At 49.6% G+C, this 25,250-nt stretch overlaps 1 protein-coding gene across 2 annotated transcripts in view; it reads left to right on the forward strand.

Moving 5' to 3' along the window:
* The first annotated feature begins 727 nt into the window (after positions 1 to 727).
* Positions 728 to 25,250, forward strand: part of LOC142574308 (monocarboxylate transporter 14-like) — a 69,385-nt gene continuing 44,862 nt past the window's right edge. For both annotated transcript variants that reach the window (XM_075683428.1, XM_075683429.1), the window contains exon 1: positions 728 to 1,092. In XM_075683428.1, coding sequence (XP_075539543.1) covers positions 795 to 1,092 — 298 coding nt within the window. In that variant the 5' untranslated portion in view covers positions 728 to 794. The remainder of the gene's footprint in view (positions 1,093 to 25,250) is intronic.

Consider the following 25,250-nt stretch of genomic DNA (forward strand, 5'->3'; position numbering starts at 1 on the left):
AAGAGAATGATGGCTACAGTTGTAGTCGCAATGTTACTGTATATAATAATTGCTTCACTGGGGAACAATATCACCTTGAGCACAATGCGGCCGTTGTCTATATTGAACCGCGGCACTTAGCAAGTATGATGGTTTCCGAGTCACCTGACATGGCGTCAAAGAGCTTGGAATCGGCAGCGTGGTGTGACACTTGAGAGCTGGGGCACTTCGGAGCAGAGGCCGGCCTGTCGGTGCTTCGAGGCGGGTCCACAACCATCTCCCGCATACCAAGGTCTGCAGGTAGGGTCTAACAGCAGATTTCGAGTCTTCAGGGGCCACTACAAACAGCGCTGAGTATTAATGATGTGCGTTGAGCCACACAACCAGAAAAAGAGCTTGGGCACCAGATCTCAGTGTTGTCTGTACTGGCCTTGAATATTCGAGCTTCACTCGGAGACCCTGACTACAAAGCTTGCTATGAAAATATGGCCGGGGACATATACGGCAGCAGTGACATAACAAAACTTCGGCATCGTGGTCTTACGTATTTGGCCGGCCAAATCATGCAAAAGCAATGTGTACACGTCATATTGAGATATTTATAGCTCTGCATGTGGAATCTGCGCCCGCACAGAGATACGGCCCTCACACGCGTGACCTCCGGTTGTACGACAGAGCACAGCTTTTAAAACTGAAAATCTCTTTCAATGCGAATACGTGTAACAACTGCACATGTGAAGTTATATGTTCTGAAAACAAAAAGGTTGGTAGAATTTTTCCTCCTACAATGTACATGTATAAGCATCCATGTGTGTATGCGCTACAGGCAACATGTTTTCCCCGCATGCTATTTGGCAAGGCTGGTGTACATACGTGAACGACGTGAAAGCATGGTTCCTCCGAAATCAGTGCTGTGCAAAAACGATGCGTTGCCCGTCGCCATGGACTGCTGTTGGTCAGTACCTATACTTTCTGCCTGCGTGAGCCTACTCTTCACGATGCCTGACGTCAATGCTGGTTTGCTCTACGTCCTCTTCATGGAAAAGTTTCTCGTGAGCAGAGAAATAGCCTCTTGGCCTCGAATAATCGCTACGCTGATGACAAATTTCATGGGTAAGACGACATCTGAATCTTTTAATGCTGCGAAAACATGCTGATGCAGCCGCAGCCAATAGAGAACGATTCAAACGAGATCAAAGCCACTGCAATATAGGCAGTCCTATCGACCAGTCTATTCCTGACAACTGCTCAGAACATATCATAAGATGTTGGGGAAAATGGAAAGAGCGTAATTTATTAGGATGCGGCGAAGCATTACGCTGACATTCTACGTAGAAAATATAATTTTAGATTGGTGTATAAAATTACAGAAGAGGCTAAGTGGCGCGAGCTTGGGGTGACACTTAAGTGCTTTTGGTGTAATCGACGAAATTACTGTACGATGAGGTTCGGTGTTGTTAAGTGCCAAATTATTCTTGTTTAAATTCACAGTCTTTAATTTACAAAGGTACTTGTGCTTTATCGAACGAGTGGTGCTCCCTTCGAGGCAATGATGAAGTCTGTCTGAGAAGCTTGGTGTCTCTGATTCCATCGTGGCGCACATAAGTGAGTACCTGAGGTTTCGTGGCCTCCCAGTGAGATTCAATATGACATCAACTAATTCTGTCGTGAATGAGTGCCATCATTGCAATAATAGCCCTAGCTGCATATGCTACCACTTTGGCTGCCTCGGATTAAAAAATTCCGGGTGCATGCCATGCCTCGAACAGAAGCATGGCCCTCGAGATTATTTTCTGTTACTTTGTTACGCAGATTTGGACACCATGTAATATTGTACAAATAATTCTGCACTTTACAAAACATCAACTGCCATGAATATCGCCCTGTTAAACAAGATATTACCCTCTTATAGCTAATCTCACACATGTCTTCTGAGGACGTATTCTGCGATGATCACCTTCGGCGATACTGTGCCCTCGGCCGTCAGGCGCGCGCTACTCGCCTTAACAACAATAAACATCTTGAAAGGTTGAGTTCTGAACAAGCTACATTACAACATTGTTTCCCTGATGTGATCTTCGCATTCAGGATTCTGTCGTACAGTTGTTTTTTATATTGCTATTAAGCACATACAAGGCAGCACTCATGCAATGCCCGTCGAGATACGCGCGTCACTGGTACATGTCGGTGTTCCTTATGAATCAGTTTGTATGAGTGCACATGGGGTACCTGATTGTTCGACGGGGTCACATGCCTGCAGTTTTTAGCCCGTTTTTATGCAATGCAGCAAAGCATCTGTCAGCCCACGGTTATTCATCTCTAGCCTCTGGTGATGATAAGCAAAACTAGTTACAAAATTATAGGAGAACCCATCTCTATATGAATGCCGACGTGACCTCCGTTAGCATTGAAACAATGTATCGGTAATTTTTATAGCAACCGCGAAAACACGTCGTATGCTCATCCACGCCTTTCCTTTATTTATTTGGTTAGGCTGCGCCGTCTAGCGCCGCCGCTGCAATGTCTCCGCGTGGAGCGCACGTGAATATATGTTCAGGCAAGATTGTATAGGTACGAGGCTAGGTGGACTCCGCCCACCACCGGAGAAATTAAAATTATTATGATGTCATTGAATTTTGAATATTGAATTTGAACATACGCAATGGCACATGCCCGGTAAACCAAGTTGAAGTCAAAAATATTAGTTTAAGAGCTACACATAGCCTGTTAAGCATACGCAGTGGCAGAAGTTTGCATTCATAAAAGAGCCGCAGATAAGCAGGGCACAATCCCAGTAAGGATACTTGGGGTGAAACGAATTACCTAATGATGGAACATGCCAATGCCACATAACCGTGACCCAGGTTAGGCTAACGATTGGTTCTCAACCCAGTTCCCGCAGCCCGATTATTCAACCATTACACGATAGCATTCCAGTCCCCCAAGCTGGTAGGATAACGGTTTGAGACGCCGACCGACAGGCAGACATACATGTAGAAAGGCAGAAAGCACCACAGAAACTGGTGAGGTACGCGAGAATGTTCATTGCATTTATGACACATGCCTTCGTGGATTGGCTTGGTGTATCGTGCTACCAGGCGTGGTGTTTGCGTAGGTAGATATGGATGCCGTCCTAATTGTCGAAGAAGTTTGCAAACAACTATAAAGGATGAGGCGGTTTCTGAGCCCGACCATCGCAATCATCCTCCTACAAAGATTCAATGAAGGTATTTGCATTGATAGATTTTAGTTTATTCTTGAGTCACCTAACTAAGCGAGCAAGAGGTGGATAATAAACAAATATTTTATAAGAATGGCGGCAGGAGTCTATGGATATTTAAATTGCAGTGCACCCTATGGTTTGTTTCAGTTCGCGGCGGTTCACGTCGTTTATCATGTTAATTTTGACCCAAGGAGTCTGAGCGACGTTGTGCGGTGTACAACAACAAATGCATTGCGCAACTATGGAAGGCAAGTCCATATTTGGGGCGAGGACTTACGAAGTCACCATCTGTCGGAAGCGCCTCGCTTGCGTAGTACAGGGTATAACGCCGCATGCTCCTAGTAGGTTTTGCGGTCGGCGCTCAGTAAAAACGCCACACAAGGGCTTTCCTGGAGATTTCTGTAAGTACTATGGACACGACGCAAGTTTTTACTATCAAAATAATGTCAAAATATGCAAACAGGAAGCACAGAATGGTTTAGAGACGCTATCTTTTTGCCGAATACGTACAGGGAACGCCCACTGCGCGCGTTCGCCGGCATGGAGTCCCCGGAACCGCTTTCTTGCGTGAAAGGTAGGCACTGGCAGAGCACACTATGCGAAATATATTCTTACAATGCGCTCCCTATGTAAGCAAATGGAGCATAAGAGAATGGAGTTGTGACGAGGTGATTGCGCGGCTTCGCAGTGACCGAGTGTGCGTCTGCATGCACGTCCGCGCATTATGTTTCGGTTTCCCTGCAAGCACATTTTCGCACCGTGCCGTAAACCTTAGGTTGCCGCATATAAGCATTTTACCGTACTCAAGCAACCATTGTTACGTGGACGCTATCAGAACTGTTCCAAATTATTTTGTTATATATAGCGACTTCGATGCCTATACAGTGACTTGTGACGTGCCGTCGAGACAATGCAATCTTCTTTTTTCTTTTCTAGTTGCGTCGCACTGTATGCTTTTCTATCTTCTCAGCGAGCAATTTCCCTCTTCTTCTTTTTCTTAACCTTGTACATTCATTGTTTGGGGCCAACATAAATATCAGCATATGAAATAATTTTTTTCATGTGCTTCTTCCCGTTCCCTTTCTGTGCAGTGACCTTGGCAGCAGGCACATACTGAGGATTTTTTTCGGAGGGTGGCGGGGCAACCTAAGGTAGCTAAGAACAAATGTCAATAATAGCCCCTTTCGTAATAAAGATGCGTAAACCCCCAAAGATAAATGAAATAAGGTGTATCTGACAGGTAGGCCTGTGAGATACACCTCTCTTTTACTTGAATAACAACGAACCACATCAAATGGACACGCGCACGAACGAAGCGCAGGAAGAACGCTGCCAAGAAGTATGCAAGCGAAAGTGTAAAATTTCAATTAGCGTTTCTTGAATAATCTCTGGAATTATTACAGAGAACTATATATTTGCGGAACAATAACAGTTCTTTTGGATTCCTTGTTAACTCCTCTACCAAGCTAAGTGCCAAAACCGACTTGTATTGTCCTTTCGGAAGGTGTGTAACAATGCGTGGCCGCCAGTCCTATACAAGTTCAGTCCGCTTCTGGCAGCGTTTTCTCTACTTAGTTTTTCAATAAAACGGTGTTGATCCATAAGTATTTTCACAAACAATGGCTAAATTTGTTAATTGTCGCTTTTCCTTCCTGTTTTGATGTCGCCTTGGCTCTCTCCCTTAGTACATCGCTTAATTTCTCAACTCCTTGCGACTGTTGTTTTCATTTGCCCATATTGCATGAAAAGTGCTGCATAATTAGGGAAAAGCCAGACGAGGTAATGGGTGACAGTCATATTGCTTATGGGTGTAAAGGTTATTGCAGGGCTTGATCATGGACGATGTTTCTCATTATTTTATTTTCCACCTTATCTAACCCATATCGCTGGTATGTAGTTCCGAGGATCTGCCAGCGTCGCGACGAGCCTTCACTCGAGAAAATAATGCAGCAAAAGGAAAAGTTAAACGAAACTGGCGTTCTTTCTGGTCGCAGCGCGTTCCACGAGCATACATACTAGCTGACTACGAACCGAATTCCTTTGCTGGTCGCTGGATCAGTTGAAACAAAGAAGGTTGAACTAACGAAGCAACAGCGACGCGCGTGACCGTTGAATATTGGCGACAACTCAGCGCATCTCGAGTTAATCGCGTGGGCACAAAATCGATGAGAAAGCTCGCCTTCCCACTGCAGGAGATGTCGATAACCACCGCCATTCCAAATAAGTGAAAAAGGCAGCAAAATGTTGACCGCCGAATAGCTGTCAAGTCTCATGATTGATTTGTCGCCGCTTTAGGGAAGTGTGCGAGCAGTGGATCGTGGGCGGGAGGGGCGCCCCGGACCCCTCCTGCCCTGTGTACCTGCCTGCTTGGCAGTATCTAGTATCAACGAGTTCATAGACCAAAGCATCATGACATTAGCCGGGCCGCGCGCGCGGGACAACGTCTCAGTGCGCGCTGTCTGCTACTCAGCGAACATCGCAACCCCGATGCCATAGCAAAATTCTTAGCGGAAGTGCTTTCTGGTCATCCGACTTGTAACAATATGGCTACTTGCCGGTCATAAGTTTCGCGATCAAAGCTGCACGCAGCTTTTGTCCCGACGGTACGTGTGAAGCCTGACACCCTGCTCCGTTTTGTACCTGCGGCACTGCGGCACCGTTAGGGAGCCTACCATGTCGGACGCTTTCAAAAAGGCAGGCACTACCTATTACAGTGCTTTCAAGTGCTGTCAAGCAGACACCCTTAGCAGGAAAGCCTCCCCACTTAATAAAAAGCCCAGTGAAGGTGGGACTTTATCGTTTTCAGCTTGCTTCGGCGCTTCCAAAGCAGCCGACGCGGCCGCTATGTCCACGTGATCCCCCATGCCACACATCACACCCACGGCGGCGCTAGCTTTTCCAGTGGTGGAGCTCGCCCCAGATATTGCAGTATCCTTCCCTTTAGGAACTAGAGAATTAGCTGTTATCGGCCTCCAAGCATATGAATTATATGTTTTCTAATAAATTGAACTCTCCGTGCGTTTTATTTTAATGGAATATCATATAATCTTCATTTAGCTATCGCATTGCAGCGTCGCACTAGTGTATAATTGTTCCTGTGTGATACTCTGACTCTAAGCGACCTGCGCGGAGAATGCCTCGCCGTTCCAACTTTCCTACGACAGTGCTGGAAACAATATATTTCCTGCAACCACCGAGGGCAAAATATTTACACGTGTACTTATCTTTATCGGGCGACCACGTTTCGCCGCCTAAAAGATGTTATCGCACAGCGCGGGACGCGCCTGCATGTATCTGAAGTTTCTGGAAAGTTATCGATGCTTCTACCCGCTGCCTGTTGTCGCCGAACCTTATGTTATATGATTTCATCGCCTGACGCGAATGGTGTAGAACTTTGTGGAAGGCACGCAGGTCCCAACGATTAGTCTGGAACATTCGACGACTGCTGTATAAAAGCCGACGCGCTTGACCCGCTGATCAGATTTTCGACGATCGCCGACCGTGTTCGCCGCTGTCGTTGTGCTATAAATGTAGCCTCTTCTTGTGGGCACAGGTTCGCCCAATAAAAGTGTTTTGTCTTTCACAGTATTGCTACTGTGTTCTTCAACGTCACCACCACGGGACAATATTGTCCTCGAATGCCCCGCTGTAGGCTTGTGAGCTTAAAATATTCAGTCGGTCATAGGTGGAGGGCATATGCATAAAAAGTATTGTGAAGCGGTGGTGTCATAAAAATGAGAAAACCTGTTATAGTGCTAAATTAAAGCAATATCTCGTGTAAGGGTCCCCGCACGCGGTCGACCGATCCTTCTCAGTTTACAATTTTAACTGAGAATAGAGAGCCAAATAAGGCTGCACAAACAAAAAAATATTCAGTTTGAAGTTGCTGCCGTTGAGGCCCTCCTACGGACAGCGACCGCCATTTAGGCATGGATAGTGGGATGTCAGCAATCGCCCACCGCTCCTTTATCTGCTCCAACTTTTCGAGACCAACGGCACGTTTTGCTACGCACGCTCTGGCCCCCAACTTGCGAGGGCGTCGCCGTTGAATGAAATCTGCCAGCTCTTTAAGCACATGATGAAGGGAGCAGCAGAACGTCGAGACGCGTATGCAAAAACAAAACAACGCGTGGCAGCCGTGGCCTATTGTCAGCTCACAGAATCTCTCCCGCTGATCCCAGTTTACAAAATACGTTCTTCGAGATGCACTTCCGTTACTTATAGGGATCTGTTTCCGTGGTTCGATTTTGTTTAGGCACCACATGGTGTTGGAAGATTGCTCTGCAGTTCAACTGCAATATATCTCGAAACGCAAATTTTCTACCGCATCAAATGCACTCAAATTTTACTCGCTCTACTGTGGGGCGTGTACGGCAAGGCATAATTCAAATTCGAAAATAGGATGTCTTGATATGGCTAAAACTGGCTCAGCAGGAATATTTCACACATGAAGTTCGGGAATGAGTTATGAGATTCAACATCAGCATGTGGCCGGACCCATTGCGTCCGTACTCAACCTGCAAATGTAACCATCCCAGGCATTTGCAAGTCACGCACTTGATCTGCAAATGATCAGCTTCGTGACTTCATCGCAGATCATTTGCGAGCAAGGGAGTTATGTATCTTGCTCTTGCAGACCATTTCGCTTGTAGAGGTGGTTGCAGGCTGTCGGCGTCGTTGCGTGGCCATCGCCATATGCACAAGCAGATGGTCTCATCTATGATGGCGTATCCTTCTCTGCTATTCAATAAAATAACTTGAGCTTGACATCGAGAGAAGACGTCCTCTTAATAAGTGGCCGCAACACGGTGCATTGTTGGCGTTGTATTTGAGAAAGCGCTGATGCACTTAAGGACTTTCGATGTAAAACGTATGGGAAGGCACAAACAACGCTCACAAAGGCACATACGCAGGCTATACTAAATAAAAGCGAGGACTCAAAAGGTTTATCGTGCTGGACAAAAGCACATAAAGTAATTTGTCACCTTTCTTATGCGATGTGATGGGCGAGAAAGTTGGGAATATAATTTTTCGGAACGCTAATCTGGCTAAATGGCGTAGCACATTTAGAAGGTTTTTGTGCAAGAGAGGGGGGCGCTGCGAGCAGCTGAAGCGAGTGGACGCGTGTCACATGCGCTCCGTGAATTTCGGGTGTTTTGGCCCGGTTAAACCGATTGGATCGCCCAAATTTTTGTGGGAATCCACGCCGGAAGCGAAGCGGACCACGAGGACACCGAATTCAAGCCGGTACGTCCAAAATTTACGGATTTACCGGACTTTGAATTTTCCGAGTGGCCGACCAGGCGCTAAGCCTAACGAGGCCTAGCACGCGTACGGGCTTCGAGGTCTTCCTCCGGCTTCGGCCAGCGGCGAGGTGGACCCGGAGCAATGGCCGGACACGACATCCCGAGCTACGACCACCTCACGATATCAAGACTACTGAACACCGCCACCGAGGCGCAAGATTTCATGGAACAAGACCCGCACGAAGCCGTCGTCGCCGCACCGTCGACGGCGGTAGGCCTAACCCGAGGAGGAGGCCCCCGACCGACCCCAGGCAGCACCCCAGCGACAACGTCGGCCGCCGCGTCGGCGTCAAACCCGCAAGTAAGCCATTTAATTCGAGATTCGGACCCGGAATGGCAAATCGCCATGTCTAGACGGCAAAAGAGACGCCAGCGCGGAGGCCCGGTTTTGGCGGGAACGGCGCATAGCAACATCCAATCACAGAACGCCGCCATGATGTCAGGCGCCGCGCCAGCTGCGCCCGGCGAAGGAGTGAGAGGAGGAGCGCCGCCGCAGAGGAGGAGGCTGCCGCCGCTCCCGCGCGAAGATTTAAAGATCGTCCTGAGGCCGAAGGGACTCGCAGTCAAGGACTTGCACACGCACCCAGTGGCGCGGGCGGTGGTGGCAGCCACCGGCCAGGGCTGTAAGGCGGAAGACTTTATAGTCCGGCTGCGCAACGGCTCTAATATCATAATCATCAGTACCAACGACGAAGAAGCGGCCCAGAAAATCAGACGGATCACTGAGCTGACTTTCGGCGGCAAGAGCTACGCAATGAACAGCCACGTCGCGGCGCCCGAGGGGACGCTGCGCGGAGTCATCCACGGCGGCGACCCGGGGACTCCGGCCGAAGAACTGAAGGCGAACCTCCGCGTCCGCACCCAAGGAGTAAAGGTCCTGGCAGCCAGAATGCTCGGGCGATCCAGCACCGCCGTCGTCACTTTCCACGGCCCAAGTCTCCCCAAGCAAGTCATATATTACGGCGGGGAGATGTGGTGCTACCCGTACCGCCGGACGCGGCAAGTCTGCTACGCCTGCGGTCAGCAAGGACACCGGACAGACGTCTGCCCGAGCCCGGAGTCCAAGACCTGCCGGCAGTGCGGCAGCCAGAATCCAGTCGAAGGCCACGAGTGCACACTCAAGTGCCTGCTGTGCGGGGGCGACCACGCGGCCGGCACCACGGACTGCAAGATAAGACTCAAGACGGCGAGCGAGCTGCGGTGGGGCAAGCCGCCACAGCCGCAGCAAGAGCCGCGGCGCCGGCGGAGCCAGACGTCCACGGTGGTTCTCGGACGAGGGTGACGAGAGCCAGCAGAGGGGGCGGAGCCGTAGCCGGAGCCGAGACCGGGACAGGTCCTGGCCACCCCCACCTCCGAAGGGCCAGCAGCCAAAGAAGCAGCAGCAACAGAAGCAAGGAGGAGTTAAGGTAAGCTGGGGAGCCGGCCCTCCCATCACGTTTTTTCCAGATGCTCCGCACTCAAACCCAACACAGACAATACGAAGGACAAAATAATCGAGGAACTAAGGAAAGAAAAGCAACAATTAAGGAGACAACCTAATGACATAATTAAAGAACTACAAGAGATTAGACGGCTAGGTTTCGTCTCGCCGCCCTCGTACTCCTCGCCTATTAGGGTAGCTTCGCCACCGAAGACCCCTAGCCCCGTTCAACAGGTGACCGGAGAACTAAGCTTTCATGATAAGCTAGAGAGATTTATGCAAAGTATGCAGCAAATGCAACAAGAAACACAGAAACAGATGAAGGATATGCAGAAGGAACTGCAGAATACCCAACAAAAGATGGCCCTCCAGGAGCAGGGATTCCGAAACTACATTAAGAACCAGAACACTCAAAAGATAATAGACTCCAGAGAAAGACTCTTTAACGAGCGCCGCTTTGGCGGTAGCAGAGAAACCCAAGGAGCGACTAATCCATCGACCTCAACAACATGGCAGGAAACAACCAATTAGAGATTTGCCAGTGGAACTGCAGGGGCTACAAGCGCAAGCAAGGGCTCCTGCAGCAACTCATTTATCACAGAGGAACCGCGCCAGACTTCATACTACTACAGGAAACCTTTAGCACTCCGGCACTTAGGGGCTACACGTGTCTGGAGAAAAGGAATACCGCGACACTCATAAGTAACAAAATCGTCACCATAGCTCACGACGAGATTAAGGATACAAAAATCGAGCACGTGATAACGGAGATTATTCCTAAAAAGAAACGGAAATCGCAGAGCACTTTCGTAATTAACGTATACAGCTCGTCCAAACAAAGGGACGGGGACTTTCTAAAACTTTTTGCCGAAGCCAAGAGGCTATCGGGACAAAACAGCCTAGTGATAGCGGGAGATTTCAACGCTAAGAGCCCCCTGTGGGGTTACGCCAAAGAGGATAAGAAAGGGAGTGAGATTAGCACGGCCGCGGAAAATGCGGGATGCGAGCTCCTAACCGACGAGGCCCAGCCTACCAGAATGGGTAACAGCGTCAGTGTAGACACGTGCCCCGACCTCACGTTTGTCAAGAACGCCAAGAACGCGGAATGGCAGATCCTGCTGGAAAACCTGGATAGCGACCACCACGTCCTCCGCCTAGTACTCGAGGCGGAAAACACGAAGAGAAAGATCGGCTCGACCAGACTGACGGACTGGGACGCCTTCAGAAGACACTGCAGAGAACTGGGCGGCGACATCACTTCCCCGGAAGTATGGAGCCAATAGTTGAAGCAAATCCAGGAGCTCTACACCCGCGAGGTGGACAGAACAGAACAAGCACCGGAGGTGGACAAGCGGCTGCTGGGGCTATGGGAAGCACGCCGCGGCCTCACCAAGCGCTGGAAGAAGCAGAGAATGAACAAGAAGCTAAAGAAGATTGCGGAGATCACCAAGAAGGCAGAGGAGTACGCGACGCAACTGGCCAGACAGGGTGGCAGCAATTCACCGACTCGCTAAACGGCACCCTCAGCACGGCCAGGACGTGGCAGATACTCCGAGGCCTACTGGACCCCAGCAAGAGCAAGCGAGAGAGCAGCAACTCGATCCAGAGGCTGACCCACCAATACCTAGGCACAGACGAGCAGCTGCTCGAGGAGGTCCGCAAGAAATGCTACGGAACGGGAGAGCCGGAGGGATACCGCGGCGAGTACCGAGGCGAAGACAACCCGGACATGGACCGACCCATCTCGAGGGAGGAGGTCGTCGAGGTCATCAGATCGGCCACCAAGAACACGGCAGCGGGAGCGGACAGAGTCCGGAACTCCCTCATACGCAACCTGAGTGACGGAGCGATAGACCAGTTCGTCAAGTACCTAAACACGCTGTGGCAAGAAGGGAAAGTTCCGGCGGAGTGGAAGCACGCTGTCGTCGTAATGATCCCCAAGCCCAGAAAGAAAATTCAGATTGAGAACCTGAGGCCCATCTCGCTGACGTCGTGCCTAGGAAAACTACGAGAAAATCGTCACCACGCGCATCCAGCGGCACCTAGAAAACGGAAGATACTATCCAAACTCGATGTTTGGGTTCAGGGCCAACCTCTCGACACAAGACGTTCTGCTGCAGCTCGAGAAGGAAGTCCTGACTACAATGCCGAGAAAGGGCGAAAACGTCGTCATGGCCCTCAACGTCAAAGGGGCCTTTGATAACGTCAGCCACGAGGCCATCATGGAGGGCCTCAACAATACAAACTGCGGCAGGAAGACCCACGACTACGTCAGGGACTTCCTCTCGGGCAGAACGGCGACGGTCGGCCTGGGCGAGCTGAGGAGCGGTATCTTTGCAACGCCTAGCAGAGGTACGCCCCAAGGCTCGGTAATCTCGCCCGTACTGTTTAACGTGGCGATGCTGGGCCTAGCGAAGAGACTCGAAAAGATCCAGGGAATCCGGCACGCGATGTATGCGGACGACATCACGGTCTGGACCACCTGCGGAACCTTGGAAGAAAAGCGAGCGGCGCTGCAACATGCGGCCAAGTGCGTCGAAGGCTACGTGAAGGAGAGGGGCCTCAGGTGCTCCACCGAAAAGTCCGAACTGCTAAGAGTCGGCAGACATCCCACCAAGGCGAAACTGGAGGTCAGCCTCGAAGGACAACTCATCCCCGAACGCAACATGATACGCGTCCTCGGCATGTGGCTGCAAGGCAGCAGAAAGTGCAACCACACCATCGGCCTCCTCAAGAAGTCGACCGAGAACGTGAGCAGAATGATCAGCAGGGTCTCCCAGAAGAAGCACGGCATGAGAGAAGAAGACACTCTCAAGCTCGTCAACAGCCTGATCGTCAGCAGAGTCATGTACTCGCTACCCTACCAAGTGAGGACTAAAACGACCAACGAAGAGATTGAAGTCGTCCTGAGGAAAGCCTACAAGACGGCGCTGCACCTGCCGAGAAACACCTTCAACGAAAAGCTGATGCAACTAGGGGTGAGCAACACCTTCGTCGAAATGGCGGAAGCACAGCGGAAAGCGCAAATGAAAAGACTAACGGGGACCTACACGGGGCGAAACCTGATCGGTAAGCTGGGCTTCGAAATAGGAGACGTCGACCGGTACGAGGACGTACCGGCGGGAATTAGGAAAACCTTTAACGTAAAGCCTATACCGAAGAACATGGATCCCAGGCTCCACGAAGGCAGAAGGAAAGCTAGGGCCGAATACATAGAAAAGACAGTGGCTAGAGAAGAGAACACTCTCTTCACGGACGCGAGCATAAGTGTAATAGGAAGCGAGGCAAAGGCCATCGCGGTAGTAATGAACAACGAGGAAAAGCTTGTCTCGTGCGTCTCGGCCGAGATATGGAGCGTAGCTGAAGCCGAGGAAATCGCCGTGGCGCTGGCGGCGATGCAAGGATATAGGGAGAATAAATCGCTAAATATTCTCACAGACTCGAAAGAGACCTGTCGCAACTACATGAGGGGCAGAATATGCAAAACTGCCCTTAGGATCCTCAGAGGGGGTAACCCCTCGGTGGAGGCGAAAATCAAACACAATCTGATCTGGATACCTGGACACGAGGGCATAAGGGGTAACGAGGCGGCGGACGGTCTAGCTCGCGCTAATAGATTCCGGGCTGGGCAGCAGCAGGAGTACCGCGCTAGTTACGCCGGGATCCTCAGTGACAGTTATTCGGAATTACTGCAACACTACAGGGGGACTAGATTCAAGTACCCACCGCCCCATAAAGCGCTGACGAAGGAGGAAGCAACGAGCTGGCGTAGGCTCCAGACAAACACCTTCCCCAACCTTTTCATATTCAACAAGATGTTCCCAACGCAGTATAGGGACACCTGCCCCTGGTGCGGGGCTACACCCACACTCTATCACATAACTTGGGAGTGCGAACGAAATAACGCATTCCGCGGTCACAAACCCCCGAGTGCGGAGCATTGGGAGAGCCGGCTCGTCAGCTGCGAGCTCGCCGTCCAAAGAAGGATGGTGGAGCACGCTAGGGACGCGGCCAAACTCAGTGGAACATATCGTGCCAAACATATCCAAGCCAACAATATTTATTTTATTTCAATAACCTAAAGGCCCAATGCGGGCGTTACATAGGGGGGGATTCATCAAAGAAAACTTAACAATATACCACACAGAATATAAACGGCTGAAGACAGGAATAAACAAGTTAATAAGCCAGGTACAAGTTAATAGGGGAAAAATGGCTAGAAACAGGTACTGAAAAAAATGCACATGTAGCAAATCCCACAAAACAAAACAAAAATCGCACCTTCAGAAGTTACAAAACATGTCATCTAACATTCCACGGAACGTTACGGCTCACACGCACACACTGAAAAAAAACGAAAAAAAACGCACATTATTCTACAGTGCAATTCTCTAAGTATGACCAAAGAGCTGTTTGAAATGATGATGTTCCAGCGATAGCCGCAATGCTAGAAGGAAGCGAATTCCACTCTTCGATAGCCAGGACCAAAGGTGAGTATTTGTATTGTTCTGTCCGAGCGAAAATGGGTTTAGTATTCTTCATGTGATATACACGAGCCCATGTGTGCGGCACCGGGAGATGTGAACTTGCGAATGGTGTGTTGCTGTGGTAGAGAGTATGGAAAAAAGATAAACGGCTGAGTTTTCTGCGCATGACCAGAGGCGAGAGATGGAGCGATATTTTCAGTGCTGTTACACTTTGTTACCGAGAGTAACGGAAAAGGATGAATTGAGCAGCCTTTTTTTGGGTAGATTCCAACATGTGAACAAGATAGGTATAATGAGGGTTTCAGATCACGGACGCGTATTCTATCACAGGCCTGATTAGCATGTTAAATGCGTGTAGTTTTGTGTCCTGGTTGGCTTGGTGTAGTCGGCGTTTAAGAAGACCAAGTTTTTTTAATTCTTTGGTAGTTATCAGTTCAATGTGAGTGCTCCAGGATAAATACGAGCTAAAATTTACACCGAGGTATTTTGCCGACGCTGAAGTTTCAATGATAGTATTTTTGACTGTGTAGGCATTAGGAATCGTCTTAGCAGCGGAAGTAAACTTGAGATGTATAGTTGTGTCTGCGTTAATTAATATCTGCCCTGCCGCACCAATGAGTTAGTTCATCAAGATCAGTCTGGAGAGCAATGATGTTAACAATCATGCCGTCGTTTCTATGCAAAGAGGTTATGCATTTAAACTTCTGGAGTGACAGTCCAATCCGCCACGTACGGGAGCGCGTGAAGCCGCCGGCGGCCATATTGTTAGAGGAAAAGGAGCACAGCTACAGTACGTGGCTGCGGTATACGCGCGACGCAACTGTGCTTGCGGTTCTGCGATGAAAAATAAAATAGGACCCCTTTAGAAAGTATATCAGTCCGGCATTGTGTGTCGCTGTTGTCAAAAAAAATGTCATGGTGGTGAGTGCCTTGTGTTCTGTGTACAATATGTTGCGAGAACTGAAAAACAGTCGTTTCCTGTTTCCTTCGTTCAATAACCTGCCGCGTGCATCGGCACTGTGATGCCCTTTCGTCGATACGTGGTGCCGGGCCGTATTGACAAAACATGACCTTGAAATATAGTATCCTTATGCCAATTCTGAAAAAAAAATCACTATTTGTGTAAATGAGCGTTTTTGCTTTAAACCTAGAAAACAAGAAAAATATTCAACGGTAGGTCTCATTTTTGTACGGCGTTTCAGTTCTAGCTGAAAAGAGTTGGTGAAAGCAAATTTACAATAAAGCTAAGGCGACCCACAGTCTGCACGAAGCCGCAAGCCTACATGCGCTCCAATGAGGGTGACCTGCCAAAGTTAAAGTCATGCGTCACTGGCGGCTCAAGCAATCTTTACTTTTTTTTTCGTTTCTGCATCCGTTCTTCCTGCGTCTGCGGCAAAAACGAGAAGTGAGAAGGCACATAAACACAAATTAGTGGAGGCAGGTGGTAGCGTAATGGTTAGACTGCCCATCTCCCAAATGCAAGATGCTGCATTTGGGAGATGGGCTCGAATCCCGGTGGTTTGTGTGGGAAGACAGCTTTTTGTGCTCTCTGGTGAGTGCGACGCTCAGAATTAGGCGGCAGCCTGACGACAACGGTCGCTGTCAACGTAACAGAATAAGCGGGCGTGCAAGGTCACACTTAAAGCCGAAAGTACATTCAGAGGAAATACGCTATGCTCTTGTCGACAAAAAAAAGTGATGAGTAACGAGCGCTGTTGTTGAGCGAAGCTGTAGCCCGATAATGTCACCATAGACAGGACCACGCTCCAATCCCGGTGCTAAATGGAAATATACGTCGACAGCATGTCAACTAGCGTGTTATTGATACTTCATTAAGGTCGTTGGGTGTTTGTGTTGTGTCTAGCAGGAGCGAGTAGTATAGGAGATGACATTGGAGAGAAGGCGTTGAGCGAAGTCCGCGAAAAGTAATTGAGGATAGCCATATTGAAGGTCGACGCCGTGTTGAAGAAAGCCTGCGACTTCAGTTGCTCAGCCGACAGAAAGGCTTGAGTGGTAGCATACCGCTGGGTATATTTGGTAACCACAGCGATAGGCACACACTTTGCGGAAGTAAACAGAGGAAAGGGACGTAGTGAGTTGGCCGCCCTTTTTGAGCTATGGTATAGTTTGAAAAATGAATGTGGCGAAGTATAAAGCACCAAATAGTATATGCCAACCCAAATGAATCAGCGTGGTCATACTTGCGCGACATGCCATGGTGGCCTGCCACCAGGACACCATGAGCTTGCAGCGATGACAGTTTTCATTGGGTACTTGAGAATAAAAACGAGCACATCAGAGTCGTCCGAGGGATGTTTCTACGGTATAAGAGCTCATCGCTCCCCCCCCCCTGCCCAAATAACTAAATCACGTATATAAGCTTACGAATAGGGGCATCGTAAGATCGAGCACTAGGGCGCCTGTTGATCTTGTTCAGGATGACGTCAGCGTTTCATTAATCGTTTATTTCTGAGAAAATGAGTTGGAGTTACGTTTATTTGCATCACAATTGCGGGCGTAATCAGGCAAACATTGACAGCATTTCATTAGAGGGTGCCTGACTACTCTGTGGAGCTTACGTTTAACAATGACAACAAACACAGAAAGCTTTGCTCACATCGATTAGCCCATACGTGGGATCCGGATAATTTTGTGACTATCAATTTAGATGCTTCAGAATGGCGCTCATTAACGCAATATTTCCATCCACAGTGAGCAAAAGTGGCTGTCGTATCCACAGTAGAATTGATTTAAATGGCTTTAATCCCATGGAAATTATATCGTCGGCAACTTCCGTGGGATTGGAGTCGTCAAAATGGGATACATGTGACAGGGAAATCAGGAGCTTGATGAACAGCAAGAACGCAGAAGCTTGCACAAGACCTCAGGGATATAAAATGACTTTTTGAGCAGCTTGGTCAAGGGGCCACGCGATGGTTTCCACGTCTAATAAAGATCCTTGGAAATATGAACAGAGGCCGACAAAAATGCGGGCATTTTGGGAAAGGTGAAACCGCTGGAAATTTCAGGACAGGATTAGTCTAAATATAAAAGATGACTTAAAAATAAGAAACCATAACGTTGGCAGGGCGGCCAAATTTTGGCACAAATAAATTGACTGTTGAAGCAGCTCAGCTGAAACGCAATGGTGCGAAATATGGCGAGAATGTCGGTAAGAGTTGAACAAAGGTCAAGTAGGTCCTGTGGCCGACACCAGCGCTCGGCAGCTGTCAAGCGACTACACGTGTTAGCCAGATGCCTGGTCGTCAGTAGTTACAGTATGATTCGGGTCTGAAATATTGGACGCGGACTCCGTCACATTGAATACAGTGCATTCTACGGTGTCACTCTTCGACAGCTGGCACCGATTCTCGCGCAATGAGGATGGGAACAAATTGTCTCACGTGCCGGCTGTCACCTTCCTCGAACTGCCAACTTTCCTTGCCCTCCGTAGTTGTTTAGCTTTTATTGGGTTCGGCTGCTAATCACGAGGTCTCGGGATTGAATCCCAACCACGGCAGCCGTACTTAAGTGGGTGTGCAATGCGAAAACACCCGTATACTGAGGGTTAGGCGCACGTTAAAAATCCCAAGTGGTCTAAATTATTCTCGAATCCTCAACTACAGCGTGCCTTATAATGAAATCGTGGTTTCGGCAAGTAAAACCTCATACTGTGTTATGTGACATTTGTTAAGGATATCCTGGGCAGTCGCACAACTCCTGAATACAATTAAATGTCAGGAGTTGTGCGCCAGGTCTTTGAGTATGTGGATAGTCTTTATGGCGTTCGATAGCTGCGAGTCTACGTTGCGGCGGAACGGTAACATGGTAGAGAATGTGGAGAACATACCCATCCCGCATATATTACTGCACAATAATTTTAAATAGCGTTCTTGCTTCACGCACGTGGATAACCGTCATTGGAGACTATTTTGGAAACTAACTGCAAGTATTGTGTATGTAATACCAAAAGGTGTACCTGGCCTCGTGGCCAGTAAATGTGACGTAATATTGCGAGCAGCTTCGGCCATAGCGTGCTAACGGATGACGACACAGACTGAAGTGACTAGCGCAAGAGTGGACAGGGGACACTCAAGAAGCTAGAAGGACAAGCGCCCAGTTGGAAGTTTGCGCTTATCCTTGTCGCCTCTTTAGTGTCCCGTGTCCACTCTTGCGCTAGTCACTGCAGCATGGAATACCAACTAGCCCGGTCTCACACCCTGCGACGACACAGGGACAGTTTGCTGAATTATTGGGTCGTGACTTTTGTGTCAAGGTGAAAAACCAACATATTCATGTATATGTCTTTACATCTAGATGTGCAGCTGCGGCGGTAGCCCATGAGTGCGCATTGCAAGTCGCTAGTGAAATAATTGTGTTCACCTAAACGAATTCGATAGGTGAAAATCAAAATCCGTCCACGACGGCGTCTCTAGTAAACGCTGTCTAGTAAACGCATTGTTCGGACGTTAACAATGCGTGCCGACTGACGCAAGGCTGCCACGAAGAGCTTCTGACGATTGGCCTAACTTCTTTACTACGTAGAATCAAAAGAAAAAGAAAAAAGAACAAGAAAAAAAAAAGAACCGTATCAAAAGCCCAGAATCAACCATGGCTCGTCGCGACTAAATGCTCTTAGGATGACGAGTAATTTCCAGGCGACGAGCGGCTACGCTTTATCAAGAACACCGATAACGCCGGCGGGACAAGCATTGTGGCGAAGTTCAATGCGCAGGGAAAGCTTTTAATTATTTTATTTTTGCTTTGTTGACGTCATCACGCGTCACCGCGGGAAGATTGAAAAGCTTAAGGTCAGTACGCCACGTGGCGGCACTCACGCGAACTAAACCCTTGTGTCCAGAAAAGCTGGATACGTTTCGATTTCCACGTATCGTGTCGGGGGTAGGCATGTTGGAAATTGTTCACCGCCAAATAGTCTTCCTCTAGTAACGGACCTATACATCACCGTTGAAAAAGAAAAGAAGCTCTTTCTAGCTGGGTCGCGGCGTTCAATGGCTGTGAAGCAGTATTTTTTCTTATGTTTCATACGGGATCCCTGAGGCACAGCTTCAGGGAAACCAATCGAGGAGAAAGCCGTTCGTTCCATAAACCACAAAAAATTTAAAATAACCGGTGTTAGGAAAAATATAGAATAAACAGTGAATGGAAAATTCAGAGCAAGACACAAATACAATTCGAGATATAATAGCACCAACACAGTAAGAGTTAGGACATGGTGGAAGCGTCAGCCCGTTCCACAGTTCAACGTTGATTGGCGGCGGCAAAGCGACTAAAGAAGCGCCGTTCGTTTCACCAAAGTGTGGATGGGGCTGACCGAAAAGTTGGTGACCAGAGCATAGCGGTTCCGTCTTGAAACGGCACCGCAGGCTCCTTGGCTCCACCTTCATATGTAAGCTGCAGTGCAACGGCACGTTCAAGCCAGGCACCTGTTCGCAGAACTCGGCTCGTCACCCGACTACTCTCACTGTGCCTACGAGCACACTAATCCGCAAGCCTCAGGTAGAAGTCCGCGGCCTGGAAGAGTTGCGACGCACGGCAACAGGCTAGCAGGCAGTTCGGAAGAGGAATATAATGGTCCGTGTTCGTCTTCCGGTCCGGTGGCCGACCTTCGCCCTGCGTTACATCCTTGTTACGTCTCCCTTTTTCTTTCGCTCTGGCCTCTGTGTCTCTTTCGGATTGGTGAACGTCGGAGCACCGTGTCCATCAGTGATTGGTTTCTGGGAGCCTCGTGGGCTCTCAAGATTGGATCTTTATCCATTTATTTCTTTTGCTCGCGCCGCGCGTCCCCGGGCTCGACGCTATTCGACGTCGTCTTTTTCTTTTTTAGCACTGGACGGGATTCACGTCGGCGCGCGCACTCTTCATTGTCCTGTTTTCAGCTGACAATTCATTGCACTTTGTCTAGCGCATCAAACGCATCACAATCGCACAGGTTTAAGCAGGTTCCATATAAAATGACGTATTGGGGGCAACAGGTCCTTCCGCAACGTTCTTTTTAAACTTAAGCTTTCTTTGCCTGGCTATGCCGAGTTGTTGCCAATGTTTTATTTATAGCAAGTGGGTATGCCTTGCTCTCTTGGTGGTGATGCTCAAGCGATAAATGGAAGAGAGAGGAGGAAATAGCATAGGGGGACGCACATTTGCGCGGACAAAGTCGTCTCACAGAAAGCTTCTACGACAGTCCGGCATCCCCATACTACATCTGCTGTGGCTGCCTTCTTGACTTCGTGCATTGATGGAAACTTGTGGCCTAGAGGACTGCGAATAGACAGCTTTTAAGTTTGCTTCGGTGCGGAATAAGTGCTGTGATCTCCTATAGCAGGTGCAAAACACCGTCTCGCTTTCCGACGTTGCAACTCAAACAGGGATCTGCCGATGTGTTTTATGCAGTAGGAGAAGAAGTCTTCCTTTTGGAAAAAAGTGCCAGCCTCGCAGGGGTCAGAGCCTTGCCCGTCGTTTCCCTTTTTAAGCAAAATTTTGCTGCCGGTTCGTCTTTCTGTCCAACAGAATCCGGTGGCCGAAGCGAAAATTATTTTATTAGCCACTGGCTTGTCGTCTTCGCTAATGATATGTTCTACGTCAGGTTTCACCCTCACTTCCTTGTACGAGCAATTCCAGCGATCCCTTTTCGCGAATGCGTGCCCTGGTCCTGTATTCACAAAGCTTCTGCGTTAGTGCGAATTAACAACAAGCAGTTGAGCAAAATAAAACCTTAATTGGTTCTTCACTGGACATAATACAAGCGAAGCGAGCCATCGAGACTTTCTCTGAACTTCTAGTAAACGCAGGCATAGTTTTAAGGTGTTGATACGCTAATCGGACAAGAACACATATATAGTCAGCTCCTATTGCCTATCATAATCATCACACTCCATACCCCCTCTTCCCTGTGCAGATAACAGTAGCAGGATAGCGGTCCCTCTGTGCTTCCTTAATAAATTTGGCTCTCGTTCTGAGGCCTGCGGTGCGGTAGTCAGGCATGGCCGGCCGGTCCCAACATGCGAGCGGCCCACAGCGTCCACAGCCACAGCGTCCCCCATCGTTCTGCAACAGCCCAGGGAGCCACCGACTTTCCATGGATAATAGTCCAAAGACCCAAAAAATGTCTGGAGACCTATGAACGAACGGCAACTTTCAACAACTGGGACTCCGACGACAAGCTGCGGCATGTATACTTCGCCTTAGAAGACGCCGCCAGAAAGTGGTTTGAGAACCGGGAGTCGACCCTAACATAATAAGAACTGTTTTGTAGCGGCTTCCTGCGGACAATTACAAGCGTTGTGCGCAAGGGCCTAAGCTATGCTAGAAGCCCGAGTACAACTACCCAAGCGATCTTCGCCGAGGAGATGACGCGCCTGTTGCGGCACGCCGACCCGGAAATGTCCGAAAAGCAAAAAAGGCGCTTCTTGATGCGAGGCGTAAAGCAAGAACTTTTCACCGGAGTGATCAGCAACCCACCGAAGACCGTAGCTGAGTTCTTGATAGAGGCACGGACGATTGAGAAAACTATAGAAAGGCGTACTATGCAATATAAGAGCCAAGAACTTACGCCGAAGTGCCTCCATCCAAGCACTTGGCTACGGTGACTTCCAAGAGACCATCAGGGCCGTTGTGCGCGAAGAACTGCGCAAGCTGTTCCCTTCGTCGCAACCTCAGGTGTCCTCAGTCACTGACATCGTCAAGGACGAACTTCGAAGGTCACTGGGCGTTACCGAAGTGCAATCCGAAACGTCGCTTCCCATGCCGGAAGCGATGACCTACGCCGCCGTCGCCCGTCGTCAACATCCCCCTCTGCGACTGCGCTAGGGCCCTGTAACGCCACAATGACACCGTCCACCGCCGCCGCCGCTCCAGCACGCCCGATCGTCGACTAGCGCAGCCACCCGAGGAAGACGGACATTTGGCGCGCCCCCGACCACTGCCCGCTTTGCTATCACTGCGGGGAAGCCGGACGTGTCTACCGCCGATGCCCATACCACGAAATGGGACTATGAGGCTTCGCCGTCAACGCTCCGCGCCCGCAGCAAGGTAAGCGTCCACGCAAAATCGCCGACTACCTCGCCGCTACTCAGTGTAGCTTTCGACAACCGTCCCGTTCGCCATCACCAGGCCGCTACCTGTCGTCGCAGAGACGTCCATACAGTGGCCCAGCCCGGGGCCGCTCTGCGAGCCCATATCTAGAAATCTAAAAGCAGTAACCGATGAAAGTGGGTTTGCTGTTCGTAGAACTAACGAAGTTCCTCCGCCGTCGACGAAGACGCCAAAGAGACTATCTCGACCACATAACAACAAAACGGCGCCGTCCCGACGAAGTCTGGAAGCAAAGAATACGCCGATGAAAGGCGACCTGACGACGCCACGTACCAGCCACAGGCGAACGCGACACAGCAGTAATCCGATGCCAAAGCCTAACTGTAACGCAAGCCAAAGAACCATCGACCTCAAAGCGCTTCTAGACGGCCACGCAGTCACCACCTTAGAGGACACAGGGTCCAACTACTCCGTAATGAGTGGACAGATCGCAGCACAGTTGACGAAAGTTAAGACTAAACGTGAGGCCCGCAAATTCGGACGGCTGTAGGACACCTCATTACGCCGGCTGGAATCTGCATGGCAAGAATAACTGTTCATTACCGGACTTAACCTGCGGCCTTCGTTACCCTCCAACAGTGTTCACGAGACGTCATTCTTGGCATGGAGTTCCTGAACCATCACGGCGTAATCATCGGCCTGAAGTCGAAATCGATAACGCTGTCGGAAGATCAAGCGATGCCGCCGGAGAGCTGTCGTAGTCACCCTGCCTTGAGTGTGCTCGAAGATCAAGTGAGCATCCCGCTGAGCACCGGCATTATTATTTCCGTCGGCACCGAAACACCCGCTGACGTAGAAGGCATCATCGAGGGTGACAAACGTCTAATACTCGACCGGGAAATTTGTGTCGTAAGAGGGATGGCTCGACTGCATGGAGGAGAAACAAAAGTGCTGCTGACAAACTTCAGCCACGAGTTCAAGCACATCAACGAGGCCACGACGATCGCCTAAATCGAGGAAATTATGGAAACCAGCAATGCGTTTGTCCTCACGGATACTGTCGTATCTAACCCGACGACCGTAGTTCCCGAACCAGACTTCGACATAAATGCAGGTCTCCCCATGATTAATCAGTACCAGCTCAGAAGTCTGCTTCCCCGATACAAAGACCGCTCTTAGATGTCATCGAGGATTCGACAAACAGCAGTCGAAAGCCCTTACCGAGTTTCGACGCAAGAACGTGAAGGTATTTGGCAACAAGTCGACGAAAAGCTGCGTGACGACACCATCCAGCCGTCGAAAATCCCGTGGGCATCTTCTGTAGTCTTGGTGAAGAAAAAGGACGGAACCCTACGTTTCTGCGTCGACTATCGAGGACTTAACAAGATCACGAAGAAGGACGTATACCCTCTCCCACGGATAGACAATGCATTGGATCGGCTCTGCAACGCTAAATATTTCTCGTAGATGGATCTCAAGTCTAGCTACTCGCAAATAGATGTCGACGAGAGAGATCGCGAAAAGACCGCCTTCATCACGCCAGACGGCCTCTACGAGTTAAAGGTCATGCCATTCAAGCTGTGCTCGGCGCCTGCAATGTTCCAGTGCGTCATGGACACGGTGTTAGCAGGGCTGAAGCGGCAGACCTATCTTGTTTACTTGGATGACGTCATCGTGTTCGCCGGAAATTTGGACGATCAGCTTAAACGGCTTGCGACAGTACTAGAGGCCATCAAGTCACCAGATTTCGCTCTGAAGCCGGCAAAGTGTCGCTTCGCCTACGATCAGCTTGTGTTCCTGGGCCACGTCATCAGTAAATCTGGAGTCCGCGCCGACCCGCAGAAGACAGCCACCATCGCAAAGTTTCAGCAGCCCATCGGCAAGAAGGCAGTGGGTGGATTCCTTGGCATGTATGCCTACTACACGTGCTTTGTTAATGACTTTTCACGCATCGCTGAGCCGTCGACACATCTAACTAAATGTGATGCCGGGTTAAAGCGGGAAACGCCGCAGGCCGACGCATTTGAAAAAGTCAAACGACGCATGCAGTCGCCACCAGTACTTGCGCACGTCGCCGAGTACGCCAATACAGAAATTCGTACTGACGCCAATAGCTTAGGCCTCGGTGCCGTTCTATGCCAGAGAAAAACGGATTTGAGCGGGTGATAGCTTGCGCTAGCCGGTCGCTGTCAAAAAAGGAAGCCAATTATTCTGCGACAGGGAAGGAATGCCTCGCCATCGTTTGGGCTACAGCACGACGGCATCAACACGATGTGGCTCGCATCGAATCCCTTGCTGTATTTTGTACAGATCTTTGGCCTGTTGCTCACTGCCAACAACACGCGCGTGTAACCGGCGAACATCGTAGCGACGTATGAGCGGAGTTTCCATTACTTCGAAGGACCATATAATCTACAAGCATCATCATGGACGAGGCTACCCTTTGACTCAACGGAGACGCTACAGCGCCACCATGTGACCAGGCAGTGGATGACGACATTGACGGATTCCGCTATATAAGGCTTTCCAGCGCACTTGTCTGGCACTGGGCACGGCGGCATCACCACAATGTAGGTCGCATCTAATCCTTTCCTCTATTTTGTACAGGTAGGCAAACGATATGGAAAGTGCTTTCGTTCTGACGATCCATTCTTGGTGGTGTTGCCGTACTCACGGTTGTTCGGCGCCTGAATATGTTGCGTATCGTTCGCTGCTGCTTCATCTGTTCGAAGGGTACTACTGCTTCGTGGCGACATCGAAACTGACCCCGGCCCTGACCTCAC

Source organism: Dermacentor variabilis, chromosome 3 (assembly GCF_050947875.1).
Source record: "Dermacentor variabilis isolate Ectoservices chromosome 3, ASM5094787v1, whole genome shotgun sequence".
Classification (NCBI taxonomy): Eukaryota; Metazoa; Arthropoda; class Arachnida; order Ixodida; family Ixodidae; genus Dermacentor; species Dermacentor variabilis.